This window comes from Punica granatum, chromosome 7, assembly GCF_007655135.1.
Source record: "Punica granatum isolate Tunisia-2019 chromosome 7, ASM765513v2, whole genome shotgun sequence".
In the NCBI taxonomy this organism is placed as follows: Eukaryota; Viridiplantae; Streptophyta; class Magnoliopsida; order Myrtales; family Lythraceae; genus Punica; species Punica granatum.
In genome coordinates, this window is record NC_045133.1 from 1,953,467 (window position 1) to 1,974,479 (window position 21,013).

A 21,013-nucleotide genomic window follows, 5' to 3' on the forward strand; every position below is an offset into this window, starting at 1 on the left:
CGAATTGCAATAGTTGATTGCGGCGCATCATCAGCCGCGGTGACTTGCCCGACCCGACTTTGCTGGCCCATGCCTGCTTTATTGGGTCTTTAAATTTGGGCATTTCATAATCAAATTTGATGCTTAGCCACAAGCTAGGAAGAGGAGAGTATGGAGAGCTCTCGATATGTCGTTGAGGAGCTGCCAACAATGGCAAAGGATGTTTCCTTGTTGGAGCTGAGACAGAGGCTTGCTGAGTTCGCCCATGTCAGAGGCTGGGATCAGTTTCACAGCCCCAGAAATCTCCTCCTAGCCTTGGTATATATATGTATAAAATATATATATATATATATATATCTTCCCTTTCCTATGCTTTTCTCACGATACTGTGGTTCCATGTTCGGGTGACGAACACCGACAGCCCGTAAAGCCAAACTGACTGACTCGGACTACTTAGACTTGTTATTTGATCCCATGTCATGATCCTATGGATGTGTCGTGGTTAACGGGAGCAGTCATCACCTTTAATGCGTACAGTTTAAGCAATGGTTGAATCTTTTTCACGACTCGGTTGAGGCAGTCATGAAATTCGATACGTCAGGTGATGAGATGTTATGTAAGTTAGATTGATCCATGAACTGGTGCAGGTGGGAGAAGTAGGCGAGCTGTCGGAGATATTCCAGTGGAAGGGGGAAGTGGCAAGAGGGCTGCCCAACTGGACCCCGCGCGACAAGGAACACCTCGCTGAGGAACTCTCCGACGTCCTCCTCTACCTCATCCAGCTGGCGGATGTCTGTGGCCTCGACCTCGGCGAGGCAGCCCTCTCGAAAATCATCAAGAACGCCCGGAAATACCCTGTCATCGACCGAAACTACTCCTCCCCGGACCATTAGCCTGGAAATATAATTTGAGCAGGCTTGCTCTGCCATACATCATATCGAGCCAGTGTCGACCGTCCAATAAGAGAGGCTCGTGAGATCGTTGTGGTCTTCCTAATCTAATATGGAAATTTTTGTTTCTTTGTTCTCTCTTAGTGAGGAATTGATAGTGCAAATCTTGTCAATCGTCTTTGAGTCGTCGTACTTTGCGGTCTTCAACCGTAACCCACGTAACATACAATCACAAGTCTATCTATTCTTCCAAGCAGTAGCTCGGCACTTAAAAGGACTTCTCAAGAACTATTCGAGAATTGTTGCAAAAAACTTGATAAAAGCGATATCTCACTTGACGCTCTTAAGAATGACAACGACGGAAACAGAAACGGGGAAGCAATCCGGCTCACCGGTCATGATAAGCAGCTCAATTGATAGTCTATCCCAAAATAAAATGCCGATATGTCGATAAGTTTTCGTCAATGCTATTTTAATTAAGAAAAACCGTCACTTTTGGTTCTCAACCTTCCGTTGCATTTTCACTTTTATAGTAAACGCATTCTTCTTTTTTTTTAAATTAAACTTTGTCCTTAGCATTGCATGTTTTGTTCACTTCCATCCCACTGTCCAATTTTCCATCCAAAATTTTTCTATAAATAAAAAAGCAAAAAATTGGAAAAGAAAGGGAATGGGCAGTGCGGTCCCTCGATTCCGAGGGAGGGAGGCTCGTTGGCAGCAGCCCCTCCCCCGACGAGGTCGCCGGCAGCCTCTGAGATCGCCTGCGACGTCGTAGGGGCAGCTCTGGCTGCTGTCGAGCCCCCCGCCTTAGAATCGAGAGATCTCTTTTTCGGCTAAGACCCCTCCACTGCGAGGGAAGGGGGCTTGTCGGCAGCAGCCCCTCCCCCGACAAGCCCCCTCCCTTGGAATCAGGGAATCATTCTGCCGCCCTCCCCATCTCCCTTTCTTTGCCAACTATACCGTTCATTTTTTTTTTCAATTTCTAAAAATATTTTGGATGGAAAATTGGACGGCAGGACTAAAGCGGATAAATTGGGCAACCTTTAGGAAAAGAATGATCGAAAAAAAGAAGGTCTAGACGAATAATGAAAAAGTTACGCAAGGTTGATGACTAAAAATGATTTTTTTCCCTTTAATTAATTCTTCGATGGATGGGGAATAGTATATTAATGGATGGATCATTGGAACTAGGAAAGGAATTTTCTTTCGTTTTCGATGAAATCACAATGTACCCTTAACCTATTAATTGCAACTAATCCTCGCTCACAATGTATATTAATGGATGGATCATTGGCTTGGCCTTGGCTATGAGGGAAAATTATTTGAAACATGATGGAAAATGAAAAATACGTGCTTGGATAATATATTAGGCTGACTATCGAGCCCAATTATATGGGCCTCAATGAAGACTAAACCCAAGTATGCGGCTCGGCCCATATTCGCCCATTCGTCTTCTTCTCCGCTTCATTAGCGACTGAAGCAGGTCAAAGTCAATCCAACGACCGCCATTGCTGGACCTTCCGCAGCAGAGAGCTGCTGAAGAGAAGAGCATGAAATGGTCACTAAAATCAGTCTCGCGGACTTCGAAAAGCCTTCTCAGACTGGCTAATCCTGCACCGTCTACATGCTCTCTGTCTTCCTCGTCAGCTCTGCCGGAGACCTCCTCGGAGACATGGAGCCGCTGCACAGGCTCCGCCGGACCAGGCAATTACGCCAATGGGGACCGCATAACCAAGGATTATGTTACGAAACTCGTGGGGCGTTCCATCCCCGCGGATTGGTCGCGACCTCGTGCTCCTGTTTTCGCTCATTGTGTGGAGTTCATCGACGTCGAGCTCTGTAATTCTGTGATACGACACTATGCGGATCAAAAGAGACACTGGCATTCTCTTTTTGTGTTCACGCAGATGCATATGGTCGGTATACGCCCCAACTCATCAACCTTTCCGGCCGTTCTCAAGTCGATCTCGAGGGTATGCCTCCGAGAAATCTGTAATTCGATTCACGCGTTCGTCACTAAGATGGGATTCGAGAGGGATGTTTATGTGAGCAGTTCTCTGCTGAACGCGTACAGTGTCTGTTCCTCGGCCAAAGATGCGCGTAAGGTGTTTGATGCAATGCCTGAGAGAAACTCTGTTTCGTGGAATGCATTGATCACTAGCTGCACGCACAACAGGAAGTTCATAGAAGCTATCGATGTGTTTCGAGAAATGCAGGCATGTGGGGTCCCGCCCACTGCGGTCACTATGGTTGGCATCTTATCGGCATGTGCCCACTTAGGAGCTCTACGGCAGGGCAGGTGGATTCACGAGTACATCAATTGTAGTAGCTTGAACTTGAACGTGTTCCTTGGTACCGCACTTATCGACATGTATGCAAAGTGTGGGGTTGTGAAGGAGATGGAGGAGGTTTTCGATGCGATGAAGGTAAGGAACGTGTACACGTGGAACGTCTTGATTTCGGGATTTGGGATGAATGGGTGTGGAAATGCTGCTTTGAATGCTTTTGATAGGATGGTGAAGGAGAAGTTTAGGCCCGATGGCCTTACTTTCTTGGGAGTACTATGTGCTTGTTGTCATGAAGGTCTTGTTGATTCGGGTCGAAGGTACTTCTCCAGCATGACGGAAAAGTTTCGGATTCACCCGTGGATCGAGCATTATGGGTGCATGGTTGATTTACTTAGTCGTGCTGGTTTGTTGGTTGAAGCTCTGGATTTGATTGAGAATATGAAGCTGAGGCCAGATCCTATTATTTGGCGAGCATTGCTAGGTGGTTGCAGGATCCATGGAAATACTGAAATGGGGGAATATGCTATCAGGAAGCTTCTTGCGATCGAACCAGGAAATGCTGAAAACTATGTTCTGCTATCTAAATTGTTTGCACAAGACCGAAGGTGGGCTGATATGGAAGATCTGAGGTCGATGATGAACCGAAAAGCAATACGGAAAGTTCCGGGATGCAGTTTGATTGAAGTCAAGGGTAAAGTTCATGAGTTTATGGCAGCAGATAGTGTAATAGCAAATTGTCATGAGTTGTACAGCTTTTTGGCCGACATTAATGAGGAGCTGAAACGAGCTGGTTACGTTGCAAAGATTGAGTTGGTTTCTTACGACCTCGAGGAAGAAGAAAAGGAACATGCTCTTACCTTTCACAGTGAGAAACTTGCCCTTGCCTTCGGGCTCTTAAAATCTCCTTTGGGATCGACCATAAGGATAGTGAAGAATCTTAGGGTCTGCCAAGACTGTCACGGATTTTTTAAACTTGTTTCTTTGGTTTATAAGAGGGAAATCAGTCTTAGAGATAGGAACAGGTTCCACCATTTTGTTGAAGGTGCATGTTCTTGTAAAGATTACTGGTGAATAGGAGTTGCAGAGGCAGGCAAGCTGTCCTCGAGCCATGGCACATCCTCATCATGAGGATCGGAGGGGAAGCATGTGGTCAAGTAAATTGGACTGCTCGGGTAATTAAGAGTTCATGCAAAAGAAGATCCTCTTTGGGACTTGATTCTGGTTGTCTATCAGATGAGCCCCTTCAAGGTAATCACTTTGTCAGCAGATTCGATGAGTCGATGACATTGATATCCATACTTTACTTGTGGTAGAAGTTTCTGACCCTAAAACAACTATGTACAGTTACGAGGAATGAAATGCGGAACAGTCCATTCTTTTTCTTTTTCACTGGTCAAAACGATAACAAAGCATTTTCAGATCAAGTAAAAAGAGATTCTAAACACCAACCTCCTGACAACTGCTGCTTTCTCTTACCCTGTTTTATCCTTATTTGTCTGCAATTTCTTCTGAGAATGTCTGCAAGTAAAGATTATGTATTCACGATTTGTTGACAGGTAAATCCGTAAGCTTCGAGGGTGAACTCCAGAGGCCTGAGCTGAGTGAAGTGAGGGCTTTGGAAGGCCTCCTGGAGCAACTCCTCGTCGCATTCCAGGGACTCCCTATAGTTCTCCAGGTCGGCTTCTGCCTTCAGTATGCTTGACACGCACAGCGACTTCTTCCACTCTTCCAGCTGAGAGAACCCGACATAATCTCCGTACTTGTCACAATACAGCAGCAGACAAAACACCTGACCTTCTTACATTGAATTGAGGATAGAAGACTTATCTAATGCTACGTTTGGTCATCTGCAATCAAACTGATTATGAACGGAGTTGGCTGAGGAGGGTCTGGGTTTTTAGGTGTTGATGGGACATATTGTAAGCCCACAACGCAAATATGTCGTAACATTTAACTGAGACATTACTCCGGCATAGGTCTAATATTTCATGAAGGACAATTCAGTGAGTGATTCAAATCCCAATTGAAGAATGGTCGCACGACCAAATGCTGGAACAGATATATGTACGTATGAAGGAGAAAGTACCTCAAAACTAGAAATCAGATATTGGGTCTTGTGCTTAGGAATCCCGGCAACATCAATGGAGTCATAGAACTCCTTGATCGACTGCATCATCTCATCCCATGTCGGCAGCGTTCTCTTCCCAGCTAGCAGCTGTGCTATTCACTTCCCTTGCGACTCAAAGAACGTGAACCCTATCAGCTGCATCATCGATCGAGACTCGGGATTAATTGAAATCACTTATATTAGCAGGTTCATTATATATGTCTCATTGAGAAAAGCTCTGTTCTTACAGCCAACCACGACTACTATTAACATGGCCCCATCGGAGTCATTGTTTGTCACATGGGATTCTTTCCAGTTGAAATGAGAATCTAATTCATTAAACTTTTTCCCGGTGGCTTAATTCATTAAACTTTTTAGTAGTTTATTTTAAGAAAGTGATTTAATTTGAGAAAGAAAAAAGAGATAAATTAAGGAATTTACTATTTACCCTTTGGGCGATGCCGACAAAGGAGAGGGAAGGGGCGAGGGAAGGTGTGCTCGAAGAGAGGACCTACTCTGTCATCATCGACGATCACTATTCCTTTGGTGTCAAGGAATGGGAAGGAATATGAATACGTACACAACACTAGTCTAATAAGCAGTCGTGTTCAAAATAAGAGATGTAGTATAACGACATATGCTCTTATTTAAGAAATAAAAAGTTTTAGGTTTAATTTCTGTCAGTGAAATTACTGTGATCGTTTATTTATTTGTTACAAACAACAATATGTGTTGATTTTGTTAGGCCGAGACAGTTTGTGTTCATCCATGAAGCACTAATTATTTGCTCTCTTTTTTCTTTTTTCTTTTAAGAATACTCTCACCTGAAATCAGAAATTTTACGTTTAATTCTCGCTAATAGAATTTCTCGTACTCTTTATTTTTCTTATTTTGATTTTTACTTAGTCACGAGCCTCCTATAATTGGCAAAAAAAGAAGAAGAGAGAATTATTTCCTTAATTTACTCACGGGATGAAAGAAGAAATTGCAAAAATAGAGATTAATTAAATGTAAAATAAATTAAGAAAGGGAATGTATTGTATTGGGACATGCCTTCATTTAATAATAAGGTTCTTTTTTAGTTTAGAGTTAGATTAATATTTTCTTATACTGATTTTGGTGAGCATCCCTTCTAATAATAATAAATATATATATAAAAATAGATGAGGGTAAAGTAAATGAAAATGAAATTACCCGGTGCAGTACAAAATAGTGTCGGCAATGACCCAAGAGCCGTCCACAAATAATACTCCTCCATCCTCTCTACGCGACTCTATCTGCCAAAATAAATTATCCAAGGCATCTAACTCATTCATCCATTGTCACTTATTTCCGAAAAAAGTAACTGAAAAAATTATTATTATTTTTAATTTAAAGAAGACCTTAATCAATTGAGTGAACTAATTAAAGTGATTGATGTTTGGTCCAATGAAAAGTCTTGTTTCAGGTTATCATTATTCATTCATGATCATTTATGGGGAGCGTCTGCAATGCCGGGGGGGTTTGGCGTCCCCCAGAACTATCGGATGTGGCTGTATCGTGTTTAGCAAGGGGTCTACTCCCCCATCCCACGGCTATGGTAGATTTCTTTATGGCACCATAAGATTTTGCTCGTTTCTCGTCCTAAACAGTTTAATTCCCATTATTTTCGAATGATATGAGAAAAATCATGATAATATTACGATGTCAGGGTATGAATAATAATGCGAAATTCCTAGAGGGAGAATATGTAATCATATGAATATATATAAAAGGAAGAAATACACATATATGGAGACAATATTATATATGATATATATGTAAAATTCCTATCGAGTGTATAAATGATTGAACTCATTTCCAACCTAAAAACTTGAGTCAGTAAGTTGTAATACCCAACTTTTATATCATTGGAGTCTTTTAGTTTTTTCATGTGGGATATAAACTCTCAACACCCGCCCTCACATAGAAATGTACGGTCTTTTCTCACTTTCCATCATATGCCACATGCTCTTAAATACCCACTCTCAATAACTGACCACGAGCCCGGCCCCTTTTCCGTGCTTAGACAATGGGGTATTGACACGAGGCGCACTTTTTTGTTGCTCTCAAACTTTAGGCCTGGCGTGGTGTGAATCCACACAGATGCGCGGAAACGTAACTCGCACTAATACGATGCGAGATTGTATTATATTATATATATATTGACTCTCAAGTCTCTAACAAATATAAGTGTAGGAAGAAATATATATACTCGGGGACAGTGATGCAAGTCGTGGTGTTTAGAGATGACTTTGGACAATCCTTGAGAAATGTTATCCGTCGATTTGGCGCTTAGATACACTTCTTTTGCTACATTCATCAGCCCCATTGATATTTCTCGGCCGCTAACTGAGTTCCCAACCACCACCACAACCTGTCCTTGAATTATCTTTCACAAAATTAATTAAAATTTCTCATACAAATTAAATAAATAATTAGACATGCATATACGTTCTCCGTTTGTATTATATATATGGCATCTAAGAATAATTCAGCGGTGCAGTAGCACGTCTTGCTAAAATAAAAGGGACTAGTCGATTCTTTTCCCCGCCGGGAGAGTAACTTTTAAATTAACTATATATTTACCTCGTCTTGGAACGGGTCGGGGACTCGGTAAACATGGCTATGCATTTGCTTCCGTTTCCATGCATCCATTCCTTAATGTACGCGCAAATAAAACAATCAACAGTTAGCAGAGACATGAGTTTTAATTAATGATCAAACCATGTCTATCGACGGGTACTTTGTAAACGTAGTTTCACTTTTTAATATGATTGCTACAAGCCAGGGTGAGTGGAAAGTTCACCAAAGAAATTTGGTCTTGTTTTGACCAACGGTGTTAGAAAGTGGATGATATTCTCATAATTCCATTTTGGTCTCTCTTTTTTTTTTTTTTTTTTTTTCCAGTTTTTGTTAGATGTTCAGTAAATAGAATATTCGAAATAAGATCTTACAATCTGTTGTATGGGTGTTACCTTTGATGGTAGGCATCCTAGGGTGAGAGTAATGGCCGGTAGCCACCACCACGGCGTCGAAGACCTCCTCCACCACCTTCTCATCTTTCTTCCCCCGCATCCTCACGACCCACCTCAGGTCTTTCCCGACCTCACCGTAGTCCAACATCCCCACGACTCGACCCGGGTGTTGAACTGTATCATCGGCCTGATCCCGAACGAGTCGCAGAAATCCTTGAGGTACAGGTAGAGCTCCTGGTGGCCCAGATACCTCCTCGTGTCCTGGCCTTTCTTCACCAGGAACGGGAAGTCGCTGTACCCTATGATCTCCCTCGGGTTCACGAGCCTTAAGGAGGCGTAGATGCTGCTGTGGACCTTAAGGAAATGCGAGCAAGGGTTTGGTGAGTTCCTGCTCCCTAATGGATCCTCCCCTTCCACATTTGGCTCATAGAGAAATTGCCCGCCGATATCATGGTTCTGCTCCAGGATAACCACATCGTGACCTTCCTTCCTCAACTCCCGAGCCACGACTAGCCCTGACCGCCCTGCCCCAATTACACATACCTATTTTTTTGCACTATTCTGCTCGGAGACCATAGTCGAGGCCTGATTTATTGATAATAACGACGATAAGGAGTTGGCAAGAGCTCCGCTGGGCAATTTTTGCAAGAAATACAGAAGAAGGGGTTGGGAAAATATGATGACTGATCATACTTTTTTAGGCATGAGAAAATTTAGGGGGCATTGGGAGGTTTATATAGTTGAGTCCCAAGCTGCCAGTGCCAACCACATAGTTTATTAAGAAATTCTGTGATGTAATCATTAAAAGTGGTCGTATAATACAGTCAGTAATTTTACTGAAAGTTTAAGTAAAATTTTCTAAAAATTCATGTAATTTACTTAATTAAAATTTATTATATTTATTTAAATAAAAAAGGAGGAAATTGACCCTCGGGACGTGTTAATTGATGACTTGAACATAACTTGTCTGATTTCTTGAAGGTGCCACACACAATGACATGATTTGAGAGCCTTGCATGAGCTTACGCAAAGTATTAGGGTTTCGAGAAAGAGGAAGTAGCACAATGATTTACGTCTTTACTTAGTAATTAAAAAATTTTTTAGATTCGATTCTCAGTACCCCTTTATTTTTTAGTTAAATTTTAGTATTTCTTTATTAGTTATTATGATTTTTATTTTATTATATTAAGCACATTGATTTTTTTTTGGTAAAAAAAAGTGTTTCCGAGTTCCTGTAAAGGACTCTTGAATTACTTTTCGCTAGTTAATAGGACCTACGTTGTATGTGCTTTTAGCTACACCTATAATTTGGAGGATGTATTTTATACTATTATTTAAGTAAGAATTTAATTTTATAATTACCTGAAATAAATTAAAGGATAATATAATATAGTTTATTTGACATTATTCTTCTATATCTGTTTCAGAAAGAAATTAAGCACATGATATTTACCATTCGGTTGATGCCGGGGAAATGAAGTAAAATTAAGTTATTCGACAAAATTGGAGAGTTAATTAAGTGAACAATCTCCAATTTTGGAGCCTATATAGATCATTTATAGATTATATATAGTGTGTTTGGTTTTAGAGTTGAGTTAAGTTGAATTTTAATTTTAATTGGTTTGTAATGATTGTGATGTTGAATTATGAGAAAAAGTGTGAAAAAGTAATGAATAGTTGAAAAAAAGTAATAATTGTATTGATGAATTATAGAAAAAGTAATGAATAGTCGAGAGAATTTATTATTAAAAATTAAATTAATGGTTAAAAAATTAATGAAAAATGAAAAAGTAATAATTATGTTATTGACTTTTGTTGTATAGTGAGTAAAGTTAAAGTTAGAGTTAAAATCTTAAAATCGAATTTAGAAATCAAACGGGCATTAGTCACTACTTTAGTGACCGACTAATGCAAGGTTTTGCTTCTTTAATGTTTTTTTTTCGGTTACAAGGAAGGCTCATGAGCCTAGTGCATTGAAATAGAAATCCTAAATATTTAATAAAAGGGCACGGGTAGTCCCACTGGATATCGAACCTGAGACCTCTTGGTCAGCAGGCGAGATGTGCACCACTGTGCTATTCCTTCTCTTGGTTGCTTCTTTAATGTTACTGGCTCGCTATGTGCACAACTTGAAAATGCTGCACGATCAGTTCGATCATCATAATATACAGCGTGATAAGTATTGGCAGAGCATCGATATCGGGAGTTTCATCTAATGAATCCCATATATTGCTGCGAATCATGTTGGTGCAACAAACGTCAGCATATATTACATAAACACACACGTTATTATATAATTAATTGCAAGTCGCGTGAGAAATATATTATGTTTAAAACGGCCTTGTATATGTGCTGGATTCTTTTGCAGTTTTTCTTACACTATTAATAAAAAATAGGTTTTCTCATCGAAGATTAGGCTTTGCTCAACTGAATAGACGTTATCATATAAAAACACGTGATTTTTTTTAAATTTCGAGATTCATATCAGCAATGCATAAGCTTGCAGTTGAATAGACGTTGTCATATTAAAACATGTGATTTTTGAAAAATTTCGAGATTTATATCAATAATGTATATATAATATTTATAAATCATACAACTTGTTTCTGCCACATTATGATTCTATTATACAATTATTTTCGGGAAAGGCGTGTGGGTATGTCCGGAGTTTATTGGTGCGTTTGGATTCAGAGTTAAAGTAATTTTGATTTTGATTTTGATTTTGATTTTGATCGTGAAAAATGATAAATGAGATGAGAGAATAAATTTGACTTGGAAAACGTGTATTTTTGTTGTGTAGAGTGTTGAGTTAAAGTTAAAGTTAAAATTTTTTACTTGAAAAATGTGTGTTTTTATTGTATAGTGTGTTGAATTAAAGTTAAAGTTAAAGTTTTTTAACATACAATCCAAACAATTCTTAAGAAACTGTCATTTTCCTTTTTCTTTTTTTGTATAAATAATAGGCAATCGCGTGAGACTAAAAAAAATTTATATGACGGAAAAAATAATAAGTTGCAAATGCTTACGAAAATTATAAGTAATGAAATGTGAAGTCAACATAAGGGACCAAGGGGAGGCACATTTTATCTCATGTTTCAACCCAGCATACTATTCATAACAGTGGCTGTGTCCATACAGCCTCTGCGAGTTGCATGTGAACAGTTCATCAAGCCATTTCTCGAACGATAGCTTCTCCTTGAATTAGGAACGATAGCTTGCAAGAGATTGGCATAAAACATGATAACAGATAATCTTAAAGGGTGTATATATATATATATATATAAGAGGTATAGGGTCTTTCGTGAGGGATCTGGTCATAGCATAGTGAAAAGAGCTACACACCTGGTGGAATGGGAAGGAATGAAGACTAACATGATATGAGTATAAGAACCCGTACGATAATCGGCTAGACCCCTTTAAATATAGGCTCAATAAGCTTCTTTTTCCTATTCGAAAAATTAGTCTTTTCGATCAGTCTCACCAGCATACATACAAAAGGGTCGCTCGAGAAAAATGGCGATATGTCGAATTGTTACTATATACCACACAGAAGTGAAAGAACAAGAACCCGCCAAATGTTTATAATTTCACAAACAAAATCACATATGCACTCATATTATCCCAAACTCCGTGGCGCAGGGGGTACCGGCAAGGCTCCCACCATCCCTTCTAATCACCACTAGTCCTAATTTTTACTTTTTTGATTTTCGGAACTATTTGTAAATTCTGCAAAGTGAAAATATGATGGAACTATAGTGTTGATACTACTTAAACACCATATTTATTGTTTCATAAAAAATCCACACGCCAAAACAGAGCAAATGGATATTCAAGACTATAGTTGCATGTCTGAGCTACATTGGGTGAGTGTATTATGCCAGCTTCTTGGGGCTTAATGAAGATTATCACTTATCATCAAAGACGCTGGAGGCAAATGAGCCACGACCGGAGAAGCTTATGCCAAGGGACCTGGCGGTGCCTTGGCCTGAGCTCCTGCCAAAGCCTAGATGTGCTTAATCTCCATTCACCAGCCTTCCAAAGAAAAGTGCATGTCAACATGTGCCATCTGAACTGGATTGGCCCTCTAAATAACTGAAGTTCCATGTTTTTAAAAAATTAAGCATATATTATTTTGAGAACCGCGACGATTATCATACTCATGACTAAATCAATTTTGGAACTTAGCAAGCTGGTCAATTAAAGGCTCTTATAAATTCTAATGTGTGTAGTGATCTAAGTCCAATTGAAGAGTTCGGAAATTATCAGCAAATTCATAATCCATATGTGGCCTCGTAAATTATTGAGCTCATAAGACTTCAGTGAATAATGTTAATGCTCACTTAGGTAGGTGACATGCTAGAGGAAGAACCTATTGAGACTTTACAATGGTCTGATTAGATCTAATTATGATTATTTCATTACATTACTTTGACACGGCTGGTATTAGGGTGTGGTGTTTCTTTCCCCACCTTAGTACTTCTTCTAGTTCTTTCTACATAGACAGGTAAAGCCTATTGGGTTAAAGTTCTCTGTAAAACCAATCAAAGGCACACAGTGAAATAAGTTTCTATATAGTCAATGTGCATACAGTGTTAATAGAATCTTGTTGCCTGTCTTAATACATTGGTTACTTAATTCTTTGCAGACATCAACTAATCCAAGTATTGATGCCTAAATTCCAAATTTCAATTGAATGGCATTAATGACAAGAAAGCTGAAATAGAAGAAGAGATCAATGAGAAGCCAAATAGAATAAGAAGATACCTAGAGCATGTACAGCCTCAGTCTCTTCTTGAACTGATTCTCATTCTTTCTTTCTTTTGCTCAGTGAACTAATTAAGCGGATATGACTTCTGCAATGTGACGACTCAGAGAAAAAGATGAACATTTCGGAAATAGATTAAAATACTATATATATATATATATATATATATTACGACCAATACTGTCATTACTATTCTTTGTAATAATTTGACGTGAGATTAAAAAGTAAAATGATATTGAATAGTATGTCAAGAAATGGGTCATAAACTGAAAAAACATAAGTAAAAGAATATTAAGTTAAGAAAATTACATGCAACTAAAATATCGTTTTATATTTTATGGTACTTTATACTAGCACCCACGCAGGCGCTACGCGCATGCGCGATTGCTTACTGGTCTTGGATCAAACTCGACTACTGGTTTAAAGTCCAAATTGTTACTCTCGGCCATTTGTGCAAATTCCACTATGGAATTTACGATCCAGTTCGCTGAATTATTGCTCTCCACATATTAGTACCTAAAGCTCCATGACTAAACATGCTTAGAAAATTGCTAGACAGCAAGGCGCAGCCTGCAGCACCGATTTTATATATCCAGATTTTGGTGCGGGCAGGCTGCGTTGCTGCCTAGCGATTTGTTTAGCCTGTTTAGTCCTAGAGCTACATTTAGGAAATAATATGTTGAAAGCAGTAATTCAGCGAGTTAGATCGTAAATCCAATAGTCTAATTTGCGCTAATGACTGAGAGTAACGATTTAAACCTTATAACAATAGTCAAGTTTGTTCCAAGGCCGAAATTGGTGCAGGCAGGCCATGTTGCCGCTAGCAATTTGTTTAGCATGTGTCAGTCATAGAGGTTTAAGTAATAATATGTAGAGAGCAACACTTCAGCGGATTGGATCGTAAATCCCATAGTCGGATTTGCGCTAATGGCCGAGGGTAGTGATTTGTACTTTAAACCAATAGTCGAGTTTGATCCAAGGCCAGATAATGTCGTCTATCCCTCTAAACTAAAATAGAATCATTCACCGAAAAATGAAAAATAATCATCATTCCAGTTAAATTTGTAGTAAAATTATACTCACTCATTGAAAAAATTAAATTATAATCATTATTCTTATTAAAATTTTAGTGTATTTATTTTATAAAAAATTGAGTATTGCACATAGGTTATAAGCGATCTCTTGAAATATCCATTCTCACGTCATAATACGTGATCTTTCATTCTTGTCATCACATACCACGTATCCAGAGGCAAATTTACAATAGCTATGATGCGGTCAAGTGACCCCTCAGGTTTCCAAAAAAAATTAAAAAAAAGGTTGAAATTGCAATTTTTTTTTAAATATGGCTAAACTAGGGCTCAATTTTCCAAAATTTTTAAGATAAATATAGTATAAAATAGTTTTTTTTTTGGGGTAAGGATATATGTTTTTTCGGTAAGAAAGTGTAAAATAAATTTTGATCTCAGTTTTTTTCTCACTCTCTCTCAAATGCGGAAAAGAAAAAGATTTGGAGTCAATACAAAAACAACACTCTTTTCAAACTTGGACCTATTATTTAATAGAAAATTAAAAAGAATCATAAGCACTCGAAATTCTTCATAAGCCTCAAATTTCACAATTTTATTTCTTATTTTTCTCTTAAATCAAGTCTTATTTCCTCATTTATCGAATAAGTTTCGTGCCCTCCATCAAATTTCTTCTTCTCTTATAGTTAAGCATTAAAAATATCCCATCTATAATAAACTAATTTTAAGTTTTTCTCCACTTATTTGACATTATACGCCATTGTGGAGGATCGATCTTTTTGTTAAAAGAATTTAAAGTTTAAGATTTCAAATACGAAGGAAGATTTTTTTTTCCTTGTTGGGTATTTTATTTTGGTTGAAACAAATATCGGAGATATAAGCAGGTGATTGAATCCGTATTCACCTAAAAAATTTAAACTAATAGCTAGGCAGTAATAATCAATCATCTCATAAATCATGCTTTTCATATGAATTCTCATACATGGAATTTTCTTGTTCTCAATTGATAAGTTGCTCTCTTGTCCAAGTGCTATATATCTCGTAACTACTCGTGGTGGGGCAAAGCCGATTCCTAGGGTCGATTAACAGCTAGCGAGAATAATGCATATACCAATTACAATTATTAACCTTTCACGGAAAAAAAAGGGGTACAATTATGATATTAACCTACTTTAGATGACTCTTGAGTCTTGACCATCCGTTTTTATTTTATTTTATTTTATTCATGATTTACTGCGAGTCTGCGACCATATGATATTCATTTTGCCACTTCCATGACAAAGTGGGCCCCTCATTTCCTCACTTTTTCCAACACCGAATTATGAAACCAAAAAGTAGAACAGAAATAAAAATAGGAAGAGCGTGGAGCGCAATTATGACACAAATATTATAAGTTCAATTCTCGTCATGAAATTATTTATGTCATTTTATTAATTATTAAAATTTATATTATTTATATAAGTTATACTAAATGTGTCTTCGTAACCAAAAATAAAAATAAAATAAGGAGAGTAAGGATTGATTCTTACAATTATTCATCCTCTCTGTAATGACGACAACCAAGAGTGCGCCTGATTTGAAAAGAAATATAAGTGCCCACATGTACGTATCGTCAATGATAGATATTTACTTTCAACTTATGCATGGATAGCTTGCAAGACAAAATTCATTCATGATGTTCTTGCATGGTCCCTGTGTACTCTCTCTAAACATTAATGCAATTTGATCATTAAGGAGCTATATACTATACAAATCATGAAAATGTTTATCAAAAGTTTCATGATGAAAAGAAGCTGGTTAGCTAATCTATATATATATATAGAAGATCGCCGAGATCTGATCGATGATGATGAAACGAAAAGCAATTACGAAAATTCCGAGATTCATTCGGTCGAAGTTTGGCGACAAATGTTCACAAGTTTGTGGCAGCTAGCGGGTAGCGTAATAGCAATTTTTTGTCACGAATTTAATAGCTTTTTGCTATCATGAATGAGGAACTGAAACTGAGCACCTGGTTAGTTGCAGTTTGCAGAAGCAAGGCAAGCAGCCATCAAGCCGCCGCGAGGCGGCGTGCATTCTCATTATGTGGACCGGAGAGGACGATCAAATATACATATACATATACATATACGAGTGGAATCATATATGGGAGTAGTGTTCCTCTTTCTTTTTTTACTGATCGAAATAATAACAAAAAATTTTCAACTTATGTCGGGAAGAGATTCTAAACACTAATTGATCTCCATACAACGACTGCTTTGTTTTCCGTGTCTTAAGGATACAGATTCGTGATTTGTTATCAATAGTTGAATCCGTAAGCTTCGAGGGTGGGGTCCAGAGGCCCGAGCTGGGTGAAGTGAGGGCTTTGGAAAGCCTGCCGGAGCAACTCCTCGTCGCCATCCCGTGATTCCCGATACATCTCCAGGTCGGTTTCCGCCTTCACCAGGGCTGACACACACAGCGACTTCCTCCACTCTTCCAGGTGAGGGAACTCAACATAATCCCCGTACTTGTCACAGTACTGCAACGAAACACAAGACATCACGACCTTGAGATTAATTAGGTTTCTTTTCCACAAGGGGCGTCCTATGTGGATCTAATTTTATTTCATGTTGGACTATTAATACCAAGTGGGCGATATACATCCCGAATTATCTATTATATCTATCTGTCTGGAGCTCTCATCCTGATTGGTTGCGCAGCCAAATTCAGGAACGAACTGTGAATGTGAATTGTATAATACTGTCTTTGGTTTCAAAATAGAATTTTAAAATTAAATTTTGATTTTGAAAAAGAGTGGTATAAATATGACTCACCATTTGACTTTGTATGAGTTATTTTATTTTGTTGTGAAAAAAGAATTGTATAAATGGGACCCATCCTTTAACTTTGTATAAGTTATTTTGTTTTGTTGTGAGTAAAATTAAGTTAAAGTAGAATTTTAAAATTCTACTATGAAACCAAACAAGTCAATATATATTTAGGATTGAATTACGTACCTCAAAAGCAGAAAAAGCAAGATCGTGAGTGTTGTGCTTAGGGACGCCAGCAGCATCCTTGGAGTTGTAGAACTCCTTGATCGACTGCATCATCTCATTCCATGTCGGCAGCGTTTTCTTCCCGGCTAGCAGCTGAGCTATCCACTTCCCTTGCGACTCGAAGAATGGGAACCCTATCAGCTGCATCGTCGTTCGAGACTCGGGATTAATTATTTCCCATGAAGAAAAATAGATAGTTTAATTTAATTATTTCTGAAAAGAAAAGAAAAAAAGAAAAGATATATAGATTGGAGCTACGTAACTTTACATTGTAAGTGTTCTTAGTACCTTTCTAGGGATGCCAACGAAGGAGAGGGAAGGGGCGAGAGAAGGGGGGAAGGTGTGCTCGAAGAGGGGACCCACTCTGTCATCATCGATAACTACTATTCCTTTGGTGTCAAGGAATGGGAAGGAATACGAATACCTACACAGCACACACATCTCTAATCAGCAGCCATGCTCGGAATAAAATACGTAATACAGTTGCATACGCTTTCATTAAAATCCAAAATATTTTAGGCTCGATTCTCGAGTAGAACTACATGCGTACTTTTATATATCTGATGCAAATAACATGTGTTGATTCTGTTAGAGATGAACATTAGTGTACCAAACATATGGACCCGACATTCGCCAAGACAGTTCATGTTCATCCATGAAGTACTAATTATTTGCTTTTCTCCTTTCTTTTCCCTTTTTTCAAGAATACTCTCACCCGAAATCAGAAATTTTATGCTATGATTTTCACTAATAGAATTTCTCGCGCTCTTTGTCTCATTTTTGTTAAGTCACAAGCCTCCTCTATAATTTTCAAAAAAAAAAGAGAAAATTATTTTCCTTATTAATTTACTCATGGGATGCATGAAGAAATTACAAAAATGAAGATGAAAAATAAATGGCGAAAGAGAGTGTACTATAGTGGTACATGTCGTTACCTGATGAGCCTTCCTTCTATTTAGATTTAAATATATATATTTTTTTTATACTTGACTGATGAGCTTCTCTTCTAATAATATGAAGAAAACACAAAAATAAATGAGTGTAAAGTGTAAGGTAAATAAAAATGAAATTACCCGGTGCAGTACAAGATAGTGTCGGCAATGACCCAAGAACCGTCCACAAATAATACTTTTCCATCCTCTCTAAGCGACTCTATCTGCCCAAAACAATTATCGATTATTGAAGCATTTAATTTCCCTAAAAGTAAACCAAATTATCATTATTTGCATAGCATAAAGAAATAGTCTATTCATAGTCATTTAGAGTTAGACACGGATCTAACGATCTTAATCAGTTGATGGGATTGTCAAAAATAATCAATGCGCGCCGATGAAAATCCTCTCGTCTCTATGATTTTAGAGAAGCCTTCCATCCCCGAACCATCATATTGGACCCCTACGGTAGATTAATTTTGCGGTGGCGCCATAAGATTTTCCTCAAATATAACCTAATTGCCCGCTTGACAAATCCCACGAGTGGAATACTTAATATATTGCATGATCAATCAGGACATTCCAACTAGTCATCTCCAACAATCTAGCTAGTTACAAATTTAAAAGAAATAAACATAGAGGCAAATATAATATAAGTATAATATATATGTGTATGTATAGATTTATAAGTGTGTGGTGGACATACTTGGGGACGAAGGTGCAAATTGTGGTGTTTACAGATGATTTTGGACAATCCTTGAGAAATGTTATCTGTTGATTTGGCGCTGAGGTAGACTTCCTTTGCTACATTCACCAGCTCCATTGATATGTCTTGGCCGCTAAGTGAATTCCCAACCACCACGACAACCTGTCCTTGAATTAAAATTCACAAAAATTGTCTCGTACAAATCATATCATATATTAATTGCAGGTCCACGCTACATTTATATGTCATCACATTTCTCTTTTTTTTTAATAAAAAGGGCCTAATTAATTTCACACATCCAATGTCTAATAATAATTCAACAACCAACGTAAAATTGCAATAAAAAGGATTAGGGCCTCTTTACTTATGTAGAATTCTTTAATTTTTTAGAAAAATTTATTAAAATTAGGAAAACTACAAAAAAATGTGTTTACTTATATTGAATTAAAATAAAATTTCAAAGAAAATTTTCTTCTTCATTATTCTAAATTATATATAGATTAGAGAAGCTCTTTTTTTAGTTCTCCAATTTTTCATTTGCCCATCATTTCTTTTTATATATTCTAATTAAGAGCTACCTTTTCTATTGACTTTTCTATTTATAAATTTATTTTATACCATCTTTTTATGGTGATTATTCCAATTATTATAATATTAGAAGATTTTCTAATTTAACATTAGTAAACATATTATTATATTTTTTTTTATGAAGAAATGAATTTAGAAGATGAGAAAAAAAATATAGATGAACAGTGAAAATCAATTTCCTAAAAGCAAACAAGCCCTTAGATTCTTCATCCCGAATCCGGGAGATTTCTATCTACTGTTTAACCGGCGTCAATCGGGATTTTACTAGTATATATAAATTTCTTGCTTACCTCATCGCGGAATGGGTCGGGGACTCGGTAAACGTGGCTATGCATTTGCTTCCCTTTCCATGCATCCATTCCTTAACGTGCAAATAAAGGTGACAAACACGAATCAACAGTGAGCAGGCAAGAAGGCCGCAAGAAAAAGCAAAAGGGAATGATTGAATATCATAGGAGCTGGTCGTGTAATTAATTTTAATGAAATCATATCTATTGACTTGACAATAAGCGTGACAGAAACGATCATCAATGAGTGAAAGTTGGTCTTGTTTTTACCAATGGAGAAGTTAGAAAGTGAAGTTACATTCATTCATTAATTCCCTTTTGCTTTTTGATAGTCCTTGTTAGCTTTTCGGGAAAGATACAAAACAATCAATTGCAACTATGAGAAATGATATCATCTAGTTTCCCATTCGATAAGTTAATAGAATGTTCGAAATAAGATCGTGATCTGTTACCTTTGATTGAAGGCTTCCTAGGGTGAGAATAATGGCCGGTTGCCACCACGACCGCGTCGAACACCTCCTCTATTACCTTCTCACTTTTCTTCTCGCAGCTCCTCACGACCCACCTCAGGTCTTTCCCGACCCCGCCATAGTTCAACATCCCCACGTACTCAACCCTAGTATTGAACCGTATCATCGGCCTGATCTCGAACCAGTCACAGAAATCCTTAAGGTACCGGTAGAGCTCATGGTGGCCCGGGAATCTCCTCGCGTCCCTGCCTCTCTTCACCACGAATGGGAAGTCGCTGTACCCCATGATCTCCCTCGGGACGTGAGCCGAAGGGAGGCATAGATGCTACTATGGACCTTAAGGAAATGGGAGTCAGGGTTTGGTGAGTTCCAGCTCCCTAAGGGATCCTCCCCTTCCACATTTGGTTCATAGAGCCATTGCCCGCCGACATCGTGGTTCTGCTCCAAGACAACCACGCTATGCCCTTCTTTCCTCAGCTCCCGAGCCGCGACTAGCCCTGACGGTCCTGCCCCGATAACACACACATTTTTCGACTGGCCGACACTATTATTCTGCTCGGAGACCATAGTCAAAACCCCAGCCAATTTTATGATAAGGATGTTACGGAGGGCGGGGTTGGGAGAATTGATGAATTGATGAACTTTTTAAGGTCGGAAGGGGAGAGGATGGAAACATGGGAGGCATTGGAAGGTACTTTTATAGTTGAGTCCTAAGCTACAACCAACCCATAATTCATTGCCTATTAATCGATTATAATTTATTTAAACTTTATTTTGATTTATTTAATAAAAAGAAATTGACAGACGAAATGTGAGGATTGATGAGTTGAGCAGAACTTGTTTGCTTGAAGGTGACACACGTGATGATTCTAGAACCCATGCCATGCATGAGCTTGGGTTGGTAAATTATGTTAAGGCTTCCAGTTCCCCGCGGAAGGA

At 38.2% G+C, this 21,013-nt stretch overlaps 3 protein-coding genes and 1 pseudogene across 3 annotated transcripts; 2 read left to right on the forward strand and 2 right to left on the reverse strand.

Moving 5' to 3' along the window:
* Nucleotides 1-1,044, forward strand: LOC116213260 (dCTP pyrophosphatase 1-like). The gene is made up of 2 exons (XM_031548133.1): nt 1-297; nt 627-1,044. Exons 1-2 carry the CDS (start codon nt 151-153, stop codon nt 870-872), a joined length of 393 nt encoding a protein of 130 aa, XP_031403993.1. The 5' UTR covers nt 1-150; the 3' UTR covers nt 873-1,044.
* A 1,314-nt stretch (nt 1,045-2,358) lies between these two features.
* LOC116215399 (pentatricopeptide repeat-containing protein At4g21065-like) lies at nt 2,359-5,609 on the forward strand. The gene is made up of 2 exons (XM_031551099.1): nt 2,359-4,405; nt 4,714-5,609. The coding sequence occupies exon 1, from the start codon at nt 2,420-2,422 to the stop codon at nt 4,226-4,228; it is 1,809 nt and encodes a 602-aa protein (XP_031406959.1). The 5' UTR covers nt 2,359-2,419; the 3' UTR covers nt 4,229-4,405; nt 4,714-5,609.
* On the reverse strand, nt 4,512-8,917 carry LOC116215400 (annotated as a pseudogene).
* A 7,161-nt stretch (nt 8,918-16,078) lies between these two features.
* Nucleotides 16,079-20,753, reverse strand: LOC116212709 (flavin-containing monooxygenase FMO GS-OX-like 9). Its single transcript, XM_031547356.1, is given in 8 exon segments — nt 16,079-16,574; nt 17,053-17,232; nt 17,380-17,515; nt 18,165-18,247; nt 18,730-18,891; nt 19,608-19,678; nt 20,057-20,374; nt 20,377-20,753. Coding segments are annotated over 8 exon segments (1,437 nt in total). The 5' UTR covers nt 20,642-20,753; the 3' UTR covers nt 16,079-16,352.
* Nucleotides 20,754-21,013: the final 260 nt, after the last annotated feature.

Excerpts from the sequence above, each read along its gene's own strand:
- LOC116213260 (XM_031548133.1), top strand. The coding sequence starts at position 151 with ATGGAGAGCTCTCGATATGTCGTTGAGGAGCTGCCAACAATGGCAAAG. Across the intron at positions 298-626 it reads GAAATCTCCTCCTAGCCTTG|GTGGGAGAAGTAGGCGAGCT; the intron begins GTATATATATGT and ends GAACTGGTGCAG.
- LOC116215399 (XM_031551099.1), top strand. The coding sequence starts at position 2,420 with ATGAAATGGTCACTAAAATCAGTCTCGCGGACTTCGAAAAGCCTTCTC.